Source organism: Rhinopithecus roxellana, chromosome 13 (assembly GCF_007565055.1).
Source record: "Rhinopithecus roxellana isolate Shanxi Qingling chromosome 13, ASM756505v1, whole genome shotgun sequence".
NCBI classification, from domain to species: Eukaryota; Metazoa; Chordata; class Mammalia; order Primates; family Cercopithecidae; genus Rhinopithecus; species Rhinopithecus roxellana.
This window is the reverse complement of record NC_044561.1, coordinates 84905089-84918623: the sequence shown is the minus strand read 5'-3', so window position 1 is coordinate 84918623 and position 13535 is coordinate 84905089. Positions and strand designations below refer to the sequence as shown.

Here is a 13535-nt window from a genome sequence, read left to right as displayed (position 1 = left end):
TCTAAACATAGAAAAAGTATGGTAAAATACAGCATAAAAGACAAAAATATGGTACACCTGTACAGGACACTTACCATAAATGGTAAATTGCAGAACTGGAAGTTTCTCTGGGTGACTTTGTGCATCTAAACATAGAAAAAATAAGGTAAAATACAGCATAAATGACAGAAAAAAAGGTACATCTGTATAGGACATTGACCATAAAAGGCAAGTTGCAGAACTGGAAGTTGCTCCGGGTGAGTCAGTGAGTGGTGAGTGAATATGAAGGCCTGGGACATTACTATACACTACTCCAGACGTACATACTGTACCCTTAGGCTACACTCAATTTATTTTTAAACATTTCCTTCTTCAATAATACATTAGCCTTAGCCTACTGTAACTTGTAACTTTATAAGCTGTAAAATTTTTTACTTTTTGACTCTCTTGTAACTTAGCTTAAAACAAAAACATTGTACAGCTGTACAAAATATTTTTCCTTTTATCCTTATCCTATACGCTTTTTCCTATTTTAAAAATTTTAATTTTTTTTTTTGTTGTTGTTAAAAACGAAGACACAAGCACACACATTAGCCTAGGTCTATACAGGGTCAGGATCCATAGCACTGCCTTACCCACCTCTGTATCTTGTCCCATTGGGAGGTCTACAATGCCACTAGGTGACAGGAATTTTTCAGCTCCATTATAATCTTACCAGCCCGCCATCGTATATGCAGGTCCATCGCAGACAAACATTATGCAGTGCCTGACTGTAGTTACGGAGGTGCTGATGTGGTGGTATAGCTGGGGGGGTTGGAGATTATCCATTTTCTTGGTGGTGTGATATGGGTGTAACTGAGATCCAAGGCTCTGCTTGGTCACAGCTGCAAGACCAGGTCCTGGGACTGGAGTGCTGAGGACAATGTACTGGTGAGAGGGCCCCCGATGGAAGGACCAGGGACTACAAAAGTCTGAGAAATGCAACAAAGGTAGTCAGGGGCAAAGGCAACAACAGAGATGTTTAAAAGCTGGGAGGAGAGAAGCAGGAAAGGGGTCTGTCAGAGCCAAGGGATGGGGGTAGCTGCAGATGGAGCAGGACTAGAGGAAGTCACATTTTCTGGAAGATCCCCTCCCTTCCTGTGAAATCTCTTTACATAGTTCCTAGATTCTCTCCCCATACAAAGGACCAGTCTTTCCAATAAATCTACAAATGATTTGGCTCTTGTTTTCTGAGGAAATGAATTCCTGTGGAATAGTGGCCTTAAGGGTTTCAGATGTCTGTATCATTCCTTATCCCTGTTATAGATGAGTGAATGAAGGACACAGGCACAGTGACAGATGTATAAAGAAGCCACGTTTATTACAACCGAAGGCCACAAAACATGGAGAAGACTTAGTGTGGGGAAAGTAAACAGTTAAATGTCCTTTGACCACTTACAGAATGCATTTCTCTATTTCATCAAAGTGTCAACATTCTGACTGTTAGTCCTTGTCCCCATCTTTGCTTCAGAGAGAGTATAAGGAATCGGAAGGTTGCCCCGCACACGGCTCAGGGTCAGGATGCAGTGGCCGTCTGTGGTGGACAGACTTGGTCTTCCTGTGTCTGCTGAGGTGAGACTTGAAGCTGAAGGCCTGCCCACACGTCTTGCACACATACGGCTTCTCCCCCTTGTGTGCCATTTGATGTAAGGTGAGGTGTGACTTTTGGAGAAAGCCTTGGCCACACTCTCTGCACACACAAGGCTTCTCTTCCAAGTGAGCCCGCTTGTGTGTGATTAGAGCTGACTTATTGCCAAAGCCCAGTCCACACTGCCTGCACATGTAGGGCTTCTCCCTCGAGTGCTTCCGCTTGTGCCTGATGAGACCGGCCTGGTGGCTAAAGCCTCGCCCGCACTCCCGGCACACATACGGCCTCTCCCCTGAGTGCGTCCTCTGGTGTGCAACAAGGTTTGACTTCTGGCTGAAGCCTCGCCCACACTCCCCACACACCATGGGCTTCTCCCCTGAGTGCGTCCTCTGGTGTCTGATGAGGTTGGATTGCTGGCTGAAGCCCCGGCCACAGTCCTTGCACACAATGGGCTTCTCCCCTGAGTGTATGTTCTGGTGTCTGTTGAGGTGTGACTTGAGACTAAAGCCTCGCCCGCACACCCCACACACATACGGCTTCTCCCCGGTGTGCGTCCGCCTGTGAGAGATGAGGGTTGAATTCTGGCTGAAACTGTGCCCACACACCCCGCACACGTAGGGCTTCTCCTTTGAGTGTGTCCTCTGGTGATTGACAAGGGTGGTCCTCTGCCTGAAGCATCGCCCACACTCCTTGCAGGCGTAGGGCTTCTCCCCAGAGTGCGTCCTCTGGTGGGAGATGAGGTTTGACCTGTCGCTGAAGCCCAGACCGCAGTCACTGCACACGATGGTCTTCTCCTCCAAGTGTGTCCTCTGGTGTCTCACGACAGCCGACTTCTGGCTGAAACCTTTGCCGCACTCCCGGCACACGTAAGGCTTTTCCCCGGAGTGTGTCCTCTGGTGTATGATAAGGTTTGACTTCTGGCTGAAGCCTCGCCCACACTCACTGCACATGTAAGGTTTCTCGCCGGAGTGTGTCCGCTCGTGTATGATTAGCGTTGACTTCCTGTTAAAGCCTCGTCCACATTCGCTGCACACTATCGGCTTCTCCCCCGAGTGCGCCTTCTGGTGTCTGGCGAGGCTCTTCTTTAGGCTGAAGCCCTTCTCACATACCCCGCACACGTAGGGCTTCTCCCCTGAGTGTATCCGCTGGTGACTGAGCAGGTTTGTCATCTTGCTGAAGCTCAGTCCACACTCTCCACAGTTGACTGTTCCAAATCCTAAGACTTCTATCCTCTTCAGCAATTTGTCTGTTTCCTCAGGGTTTCCCGTCGGAGCTGGGCTGGCTTCTAACTCCACCCCTCTGAGGCTGTTCCGAGAGGTGACTGGCTGCCTCTGGGGTGGCCTGGACAACGCTCCCAGAGTCCTTTTCTTTGTTCTTCCAAACAAAGGCCTGGCGCCTTCTCCCCCGGGACCTTCTGCTTGATCATTCCAGGGTCTCCCCTCAGAGGCTTGTTGCTGCTTCTGCTCATCCCCTGGGCCCGGATCCCCAGGCTGGACGTCACCTTCTGCACACAAGCATGTGAAGATCCAGGGGGGATGATTACACAGCACATGCTGCATGGGGAATTTCTGACTGGAGAAACCAGGAGGGCAGAAAGGACCGAGGTAGAGTTCTGGCTCTGGATCTGCTGCAGAGAGAAAAGTGTGAGTCACAACTGAGTTCTCAGTGGGCAGCCTGAGCAATCAGCTTAGTCAGATCCCCTAGCTTTCAAAACACTTATGCCTTAAGTGCCATCCAATTGGGACTTCCTTTACATGGCCTACTCTCCAGCCTACCACTACTTCTTACGTCTTCCATTGCAATCTAGAAAACCCACTGGTAAGACCTGTTCTACCTATCAGACTATACAAGCATCCCTGGCATTTTTGGGTGTGTAAATAGGGCCAGTATGGAACAGTTCCCCTTCACCTTCAATACAATGAATTATCTTCTAACTCACAACCACCCACACTGAGATAAATCACGTCCACAAGTACTTTTTTCTTTGACGGAAAGATGTCTAACACTAGGACCCATGTGGAAACATCCTTCCTTATTTCCCTATGAGGACAGGGGGATGGATTGAGAAAGCAGTTATTTGGAGTGAACAGAAGCCCTGGTACAGGGAGGAGCATGAGAGGCTGGTGAAACAGTATGTGACACATCCGAACTGCTGTCTCCCCACTCAAAAAAGATTGGTTAGATTACTCTATGCCAGAATTTCTAGGAGGCAGTAGGCTTTCAGCAACAGACAACACAGAGCCTAGGCCCCCAGTGACTTAAAGGATGCTCCCTCCTAGCACCCCCAACCCATTTCCATAATTAGTATAAATAAAAGGTTCCCCAAAAATCAGTGTAAAAGAAGAAATTTCTACTTATAGTACCTCTTGTGTAGGAGATGTCAACATTGATTATATTGTTTTATCACAACAGGGTCTAGTCAGCTGAAGGCAATCAATGACCAGGCAATAAGAGTAACCAGGTAGAGACCTCAATGGATGTACCCGAATGCTTTTTTCTTGACCAATGAACAATCAAGCTTATTAAAACTGTGTACACAACCACATTCCAGAATTATTCCATGCTACACAAAACGTTACTTTTCAATCCTAATTACAATGAGCAGAACCACCTTTTCCTAATACTTAAAAATTCCTGACTCTTCCTACTCAGCAAACTGCCTCAGTGAATGTCTTCCCTTCCGTGTTTCATTGCCTGGCCAGCAAATAAGCTCAACTTTTCTCCTTTCAGTAGCTCTGGTGGCCTTTACCTCAGGCTTTGATGACAGAAGGGGGAACCAACAATCTAACCTGATGCCACCCTCTCCCCACGCCAGTGCTGAGGAGCTCCTGCAGAGAAAGCTTGCTCTTCCAGCCCTTGTACTCAGGACAGGTGCCCGGTGGTCAGGTCCCTTTCTCAGCAGTAAATCCTAGCTGCTTTCACTGAGTTCTCACTAAGTGTTTTGGTTTAATCTAGGTTGTCTGAGGTTCCACAACTCATAACTGATTTTGTGTTTCTATTTCTGGCCAGCAACTTCCTTGAGATTATGGAAACTTGAGTTGGGTTGTTGTCAAATTTGATTTATTGGCTGTTTTGTTTCTCTTGAATATGACAGGAGAAGGAAGCAACCGCTCATATCTCCTTGGCTTACCTTCATACATGTTAGGGCACAGTCATGGGTAAGTAGGTCTTTCAGCAGCAAAAGGAACTCCTGTGTCTGTCCTGAGTTAAGCACAGTGACTATGATTTTGACACAGGTAATACCTCCCACCCACCCTTATAAGAACCAACACTTCTGGTATGTCGGCTTATTACAGCCCTAAGTGCTGTGCCTATTTGTAAAGTGGCAGGCTTTTATTTACACAAAATGCATTTCAGAATTATAGAAGCGCCTTCAGATATATCTCAATTCAACATGGTTTTAACATTTATATGGAGTGACAGAAGAAAAACAAAACTTTAATTCTCCATTAGTCAATTTTTTCAGTTGGTCACCAAATCTGCCATTCTGTGTATACACTAGGAATATTTAGTCTGAGGAGAAATTTTAACACAAAATATTACCAGGTTAATTAATTTGCTTATAAAGTATTTTAAATCTAAGGTACTCCTGTACTGATAGGTTTGTAGAGACTAATGGGTACTGACACAAATTTAAAATTTAAAAACTCGAGAATAACAAAATTAAAAAAAAATCAGGCCAGGCGTGGTGGCTCACGCCTGTAATCCCAGCACTTTGGGAGGTTGAGTCGAGTGGATCACTTGAGGTCAGGAGTTTGAGACCAGCCTGGCCAACATGGTGAAACCCTGTCTCTACTAAAAATATAAAAACTAGCTGGGTGTGGTGGTGCACACCTGTAATCCCAGCTACCCAGGAGGCTGAGGCAGGTGCTTGAACCTGCGTGGCGGAGGTTGCAGTGAGCTGAGATTGTGCCACCGCATTCCCGCCTGGGCAACAGAGCAAGAGTCTGTCTCAAGATTAAATAAATAAATAAATAATAAAATTGAAAATTGAACTCCTAATGATTTAAATATGCCAGTTTCTGCAGGAAATCTTTCTTGCTGCAGCTGAAGCTCTGGCTCTGAAGAAAAAAGTTTAGCTGTGAATTAAGCCAGGCACCTTGGTTATTAGGTCACACTACAAGAAAGAAATGTGAGGCACTCAGGGCTTATAGACCACAGTATGTCAACGACCTTACTAGCTGGTATGTAACTGTAAAGGGTGGAATCAATATTTCAAAATAAGATGAAGCCTGTAAATTAGACACATGCAATTTCTTTTCCCTTACTTTATCAGTGTAAATATAACATTAGCATAATATTCTAGTGATATAAAACTTAGTTCTGATATGTAGGCTTTCTCAAAGAAAGTTTAATCTAAACTTCCAAGACTAATATATAGGTTCAGCATCCCTAATCTGCAAAGTTCAAACATTTGAAAACCTTTAAGCACCAACATGCAGCCACAAGTTGAAAACTCCACAGCTGATCTCATGTGACAGGCCGCAGTCAAAACACAGGCACATAAAACTCAGTTTATTCAGCATCCTTAAAGGAAAAATATAATTACCTTCAGGCCATATGTATGAGGTGTACACAAAACATAAATGAAATTCCTGTTTAGACTAGGGTCCTATACCCAAGGTATCTCATTATGTAGTTGGTAATATTCCAAAATGCAAACCAACCCACCAAACAAACAAAAAAACCCCCCAAAATCTGAAACACTTATGGTCCTAAGCATTTTGGATAAGGGATACTCAACCTACACTGATTTTAAAAATCAGTATATTGCATTCCTAAATATTTAAGATTAGGCAAATGTAGATATATGTGTCCAACTAGTATCTTATAATTTACAGACAGTGCCAGAAATTATGTGAATGTATAATTACTTTACACAAAGTAAATACCAGAAATGGCATATTTTTCAGGCAATTTTTAACTTAAGACTGATTATGTTGTTTTTCAATTTCTAAGATCTCTGTTAGGAAATCATTATAAGAATAAATATTTTTGTTAAAAAATTCAAAAACAAAACTATAAAGTGTTCCCATGCAATAATTTTACTTGTATTTTTGCCTAAACTAATGAGATCAGCCTTATGTTAATTATTTGAAACCGAAACTTAAAACTTTAAATACCACCTATCAACACTATATATGCTTAAAAACATGTACAATTATTTAGCTTGCCAATAAACAGAAAAGAAAGCTTAAACTTGACAATAATACTGGTAAGTAAAAAAGAATTATAACTTGGTATATTTCTGTCCTCCATATGAAAAATAACTAATTTTTGTCTTCTGTATACTCAACTTAGAAATACAAGCTCTATTTTTACTTCACCAGATTTTCAATTTCTCATTCTTTATTTTTTAAATTTTTTACAGATAGGATCTCACTCTGTGGCCCAGGCTGAAATGCAGTAGTACAATCATAGATCACGCAGCCCAAACTCCTGGGCTCAAGCAATCCTCCTTCCTCAGCTTCCTGAGTAGCTGGGACTACAAGCACAAACCATCTCATCCTGGCTAATAATAAAAAAATTTTTAGAGACAGAGTCTTGTTACATTGCCCAGGCTGGTCTTGAACTCCTGGCCTCAAGTGATCCTCCTGCCTTGGTCTCCCTCAGCCTCCTGAGTAGCTAGGAATACAGATGCAAGCCACAGCTCCTGGCTTTAATTCTCATTCTTATGCTTCTGTGTTGCCTCTTACCAGGCTTCTTGGTCAATTTAAATAACAAGGATTATTCACTTCAGGAGGGTATATAATTCTTCATAATTATAGTAACTCCTGTTACTTTTAAAAAACTAATTAATTTTTAAATTGACAAATAAAAAATGTATATATTCATTGTGTACATTTTGAAATACATATACATTGTGACATGGCTAAATTGAGCTAATTAACATATGCATCACCTCACATACCTATCATTTTTTGTGGTGAAAACACCTAAAATCTACTCTTAGTGATTTTCAAGAACACAATATATTGTTATTAACTGTGGTCATCATGTTATACAATAGATCTCTTAAACTTATTCCTTCTATGTGATAATCCTCTGACCAACATCTTCCCCAACCACTCCCATCCCCTCGTAACCACCATTCTATTCTCTGCTTCTATGAGTCCAACCTTTTTAGACTGCACATATAAGTAAGATTGTGTGGTATTTGTCGTCTGTGACTGGCTTATTTCACTTAACATAACATCCTCCAGGTTCATCCATGTTGTTGCAAATGACTCTGTTACATTTATTGAATTAGCATTCTGATCAATGAAACAGCCAAGAAAATTCAATGCTTTTCTTGTAACTAGCCTATTTTGAGGATTCTGGTATTGCCTGTCTTAAATCCAAGTCCCAAATATAGAATAATGAAACTGTTAAGATGTATTTTACATCTAGAACAGTCTTCTTCCCGTTACACATATATTTTAGGTTTCCAAGACAGCTTCCTGGGCAACCACAATGACTTGCTCCTTGGATTGTATAGCATTTTTTTTAATGTGCTCAACATCGTTGTGAGAGCTGCTGTTTTTCTTTAAATTAAAACAAGGATTAAAAACAAGAGACAAAAAAGACAGGTTTTACTTTAAGACAATGATAGGTAAGCTACGTGTTATTAATACAAATGTTTCCGTAATTCTATACTTTTCAGGTTGAGAAAAACACATATTTGTGTAAATGTACAAAGGTTAGGGTGTACAGCATTTTCCCAGCCTCCACCTGCCAATTCTAAAACGAACACACAGGTCAGATAATGCCCCTATATCCTCTCCTTCTCTGTCCAACATTCCCTCCATGTCCTTGGCTAGACCTATCTCCATTGTCCCTTGAAAGGAAGATTTCTGTAAGATTCCCTCAAGTAGATAGACAGCTTCTTCCTCTTATATCTCAAGCATTACAGAGTGGGATGAATGTCCTTGTTTTGTAATGTGGCTTCCACACCAGTACCTACCATACTCCTTTTAGGATCATCCACAGGCCTCCTGGTTTCACATATTGCCTTGAATATTTCATCACCCATCAGCCTCACATCCTCTCCACACCAGTACCTGTCAGCACTCTCAGGGTGCTCCACAGGGCTGAGCCTCTGGCTAAGACTCCAACTTCTTAGCAACACTGACCTCACCTGTACTGTGAATGCTGTTCACAGACACTGCACAATCTTCACATTCTCTCCTGTGCACATTCCCTTCTCTGACACAGCCTTTTCTTCTATCTTCTGACTCACTTTGCTCAAGCATCATGGGCACATTGGTTCCTGACCTTATTTGGGGCTCCAATCCATGACCTTTCAGCTTATACACCATCATACTTTACTCCTTCATACAACTGAGATCCAATGGACTTATATATCCAACTGACCTTTTGTGGAACTATAGATTCAGTGGAGAGTCTATGAAACCACTATGGTGCTCTCACAAGGATGCTGTTACGGGCTGAGTTGTGTTCCCCACAAATTCTTATGTTGAAGCTGTAACCGCTAATGTGACTGTATTTGGAGACAGGGCCTTTAAAGAGGTAATTGAGGTTAAATGAGGTCGTAAGGGTGGGCCCTAATCCAACGGGGCTGGTGTCCTTTTAAGAAGAGGAAGAGACAACCAAGATGTGTGAGCATACAGAAAGGGCCATGTGAGGACACAGTGGGAAGGCAGCCATCTGTAAGTTCAGGAGTGAGGCCTCAGAGCAACCAAACCTGCTGACAACTAGGTCTTGAACTTCTAGCTTCCAGAACTATAACTAAATGAATTTCTGTTGTTTAAGCCACCTGGTCCATGTTATTTTGTCATGGCGGCCCAAGGCGACTAAAACAGATGTTTTACTCCTTTGCCCTGACCTTCCTTCTTTCCTAGCGCTGTAGTAAAACACCGACTCACCGGCCTCAGTCAACCCCTGAGCAAGTCTCATGAAATTTATCAGTTATTAAGTAAACAGGAGAGACCAAAGTCCCTACTAAAAGTTAGCACCACTTGGTTTGACAGCAAATGCAACACCAGCCACATGCTGCTGCTTAAAAGCAAAACACCCAAATGATATTGTTCTCATTTTAAAATAAAAGGATGAACAACAAAACACCAAAAGTATGCACAAGAAAGACTAAAAAGACTAAAGAGAAATGCTAAGACTAAAAAGAAATAAAGAGGAAGTTCAAGGAAAGAATAGCTCATGGAACTAAGAGAATTTCAGTATTAAAAACTTCATTAATGAGTAAGATAAAAATATCCTGAACCTTTATATACCTAATAGAACAATAAAGTAAAATAAAACACAAAAACTTAGAAATAAATGGAGAAGTTGATATAAATTACAAGGACTGTGGAGAGTTTTAGGATTCCTTCTAACAGATGAACGGTAAGGATACAAGCTAGTTGAAAAACAGCAACAATTTATATTATGTATGCTACAGTCCCTCAACTCGAAGACAGAATTAATCAATTTAATAAAAACAAGAGGAGAAAATTTCTTACCCAGAAAAAGAAAATATATACTTCTGTGCAAACATTTATAAAATTGTCAAAAGAATTTTAAAAATTAAAACACATATATAGTTTCTTAAAGTTATCTATGCCTCTGTCTTTTAAAAATAATGCAAAGTAGGATGAAAAATTCTCAGCAGCTCCTTGTCCAACCCTCCCCAATTCTATCCCCACAGAGGTAACCACTAGTAATGGTGTAACCACTAGTAATGATAAGTAACAACAGACTTCTATGTTCACATAAACACATGGATATATACTCTTTCATACACTTCTCTGTTTAACAGCAAACTCAACTGCGTAATATACAAAGTCCTATAATTTTTTCACTTAATAAGGTATCCACTTAGTGTCTGATTTAAAGAAGATACAGTAAAATTTGATTATATTTAGTGAACAGATAGGAAATCTCACCACAAAGGAAAGTGTAGTAAAAGTGAATGGAAATTGCAGAACTGAAAAATAAGTGAAATGAAGGATTCACTGGCCAGAGCTTAGCATATTGGAAATGACAAATGAAACAGTAAACCTGAAGACCGACGAACAGAAATCATCCAGTCTAAAGAACAGAGAGAAAAAAAGATTTAAAAATACGCAAAGGATCTATAACCTGTGGGATTATATAAAAAGGACTAATATATATGTGCCTATAGTCCCAAAAGGGGACAGAGAGAATCAGGAAGATAAAAACATGTAAAGGAAGAATGTACTTAAGGCAGTCGCATCACTGTGAAACTGCTGAACACCAAAAGTCCGGCGAAAAGTAGCCAAGGAAATAAAGGTAAATTATGTTCATGGTGACTTCTCCATTAGAAACAGTGGCAGGCAGAACAATGGAATGTTATCTTTAAAGTGCTGAAAAAATAACCAGTGTAGAATTCTACATCTAGTGAAGATACACTTCAAGAATGAAGGCAAAATAAAGACACTTTCAGAAAGCAATAGAGAATACATCGCCACCGGCACCATGAGAAGTGCCAGATGAAGTCCTTACGGTTCAAGAGAAATAATACGAAAGGTGAACTCAGATTTTCAAACAAAAAAAAATAGAAAATGATAAATTACCTGGATGAGTTAAAGACTATTTTTTCCCTTAATTAAAAAAATACATGGTAGAAAACAAATCCATGTGAGTATTTAAAACAAACATTTTAACATTGTAATAAGGAGTGTATAATACAAATGACAACTATAGCACAAAGGATGTTGGGAGGAGGGGGTGATTGGAATTGTGCAGTTGCAATGCTCTTCCATTTTATATTTTACCCAGATTAAGTATTACGAGAATTAAAAAGTTAAGGCTATGTATTATACTCCCGTAGAGCACGGGCCAGCAAACTTAAAGATAGTAAATAGTTCAGGCTTTGATGGTTAAGAGCCAAAATTAAGGATATTATATAGATAGTTATATAACATTATAAAATGTAAAAGCCATTCTTGAATAGCTCACAGTCTTTTTAGAATTCCATTTCAATTTCTCTATTGGCTTTTTACATTTCTTCCTTCCACTGGGTTTGCCTTCTTTCTTTAGGCCACAGTTATTTCCCTATTCTTGATGATCTTTTTTAAAAACAGTAACAAGAGAAAGAAGCCCATAACTATGAAAGAGAACTGAGTGAGCCAGAGAGGAGAAACGCAGTGGGAGGAAAAACAGCTTCCTAGTGGAGGAAGGAGACAAGAGACACCAGGAAAGCCCCATCCATACTCGAATGAAGATGGAGATCTGGAAGGGAGGCCGTGTCAGGCAATCTAAACAGCAGCCCAGGAGGTCAGGGGAACAACTTTCCTCCCCAGCACCTGAGCAATGCCCCCTCTCCCCCAGTCCTGAGCTGCTGAGCTCATGTCTCATTCACCCAATGTTTTCCCACTCACCTGGACAGGTAGCCGCTGAACAGTTTTTCTCCTCTCTCCAGGTCTCTTTCCCTTGCTCCAGCTGGGTGATGAGTTCTGGTTTAGAAAATGAAATTCCTGCTCACAGGAAAAGAAAATAAGGTAACTAGGTTATGGGCTCAAGAGCCCATTCAAGAACTCAGAGCCAAATAGCCTAGGAAACTTCAGAGGTAGTACAAAGCCCTGAGTTGGAAGGGGTGGGTGGGGCTCTCAGAAATGGAAGGGATGAGTGGGCAGCGAACTCAGATGAGAGTACACTGATTCTATTCCATGCCAGGTAGATGAACACCCCCTCTCATTTAAAACAAGTTAACATAGGATGAGAACCCCAGTCTGAGAAAAAAGGGCTAGAAATGCAGAGCAGCACACACAACACACATATGTACACACACAACAAATCTACTCATTTTCAACTCTGCAAAATCAGACCCTCCCCGGGAAAACAGGAATAAAATGTCGTTGCTTTTTAGTCCAACCCAAAGGTCAAGTAACAAAGCAAGATGGCTGCTTCAAGCATAGCCTAAAATTCCCAGCAATAAGAATGGGAATCCTGACAGATATCAGGCTTACCCAGTGAGACCAGGTTGCTGTAGTTCTCCAGCATCACCTCTCTGTACAGAGTCCTTTGAGCAGGGCTCAGCAGCCTCCACTCATCCTGGGTGAAATCCACAGCCACATCCCTGAATGCCATGTGTGCCTGTAACACAAAACCGAGCTCTGCTCACTCAGAAGCCAGCCTTGCCTATGGCTGGGTGAGGGGCAGGAAGAAGGCTGCCATGGGGGAGGCAGGTGAGATATCAAGATCCCTGCCTTTGACAGTGACCCTGGTGCCATGTGTTCCAAGACTTTTAAATCCCTATCTTTTAAATACTTTTAAATCTCTATCCAGCCAGTGGCATTTGTGAACCCATACAGTCAAGGTCCTGGGGGGCCATACAGGGTATATGTGCACAAAGTGGAGTCCCTACATTTTGGGAACTTTAAATCTAGGCAGACAGAAGAGCAAGCAACATATAAAATGTAAGCAACAATAAAGGACAACAGATTTTCTGAGTTTGAAGAATTTAAAAGATCAAATAATCCACTCTAACTCAGTAATTCCTCAAAATCCTATGGCTTGGCTTTCTCGGGCCTGATGGTCACAAGCAGAGAGTAGTGAAGTACTGGAATCATGGTGCCTGGGTTTCAGACCCACCTCCGCCACCAACTAGTATCCCAGTTTTCTTACCTGTGAAATGTAGAGAACAGTTCATTAAACTTCCAGACACAGACTGTGAGTGCTCACCATGGAGCTTCTTGGCCACAGTCCAAAAATTCATCTTTGCACCCTATTCTCATGCCCCTGCCCAGTTTTATTGTTTTAATTTTCTTAGCACTATTTCCAAATGGAGGACAAACGGGAATAGAGATTAGAAAGGGTTTTCTAAGACAGGGTCTGGCAACTTGGTCTTGGAGAATGGGTTGGAATCAAGGGAAGAAGAAAGTGCTAGGAACTACAGATGAGGCATGTGGGGAGCAGGGACAAGAACATTATGAGCAAAGGAAGACAAAGCCAAAATGTAGGCAGGGAGGGC

General features: G+C 41.7%; 1 protein-coding gene across 2 annotated transcripts; it reads right to left on the bottom strand.

Annotated features, from left to right (window-relative positions):
- Positions 1 to 1313: 1313 nt before the first annotated feature.
- On the bottom strand, positions 1314 to 12677 carry LOC104681000 (zinc finger protein 133). Of its 2 annotated transcripts, none has more exons than XM_030915806.1 (3): positions 12532 to 12677; positions 11944 to 12039; positions 1314 to 3233 (listed from the first exon to the last, which is right to left on the bottom strand). In XM_030915806.1, exons 1-3 carry the CDS (start codon positions 12650 to 12652, stop codon positions 1486 to 1488), a joined length of 1965 nt encoding a protein of 654 aa, XP_030771666.1. In that variant the 5' UTR covers positions 12653 to 12677; the 3' UTR covers positions 1314 to 1485. The 2 variants fall into 2 exon arrangements, with proteins under 2 accessions (XP_030771666.1, XP_030771667.1); XM_030915807.1 differs by having other exon boundaries at positions 1314 to 3230; positions 12532 to 12670.
- Positions 12678 to 13535: the final 858 nt, after the last annotated feature.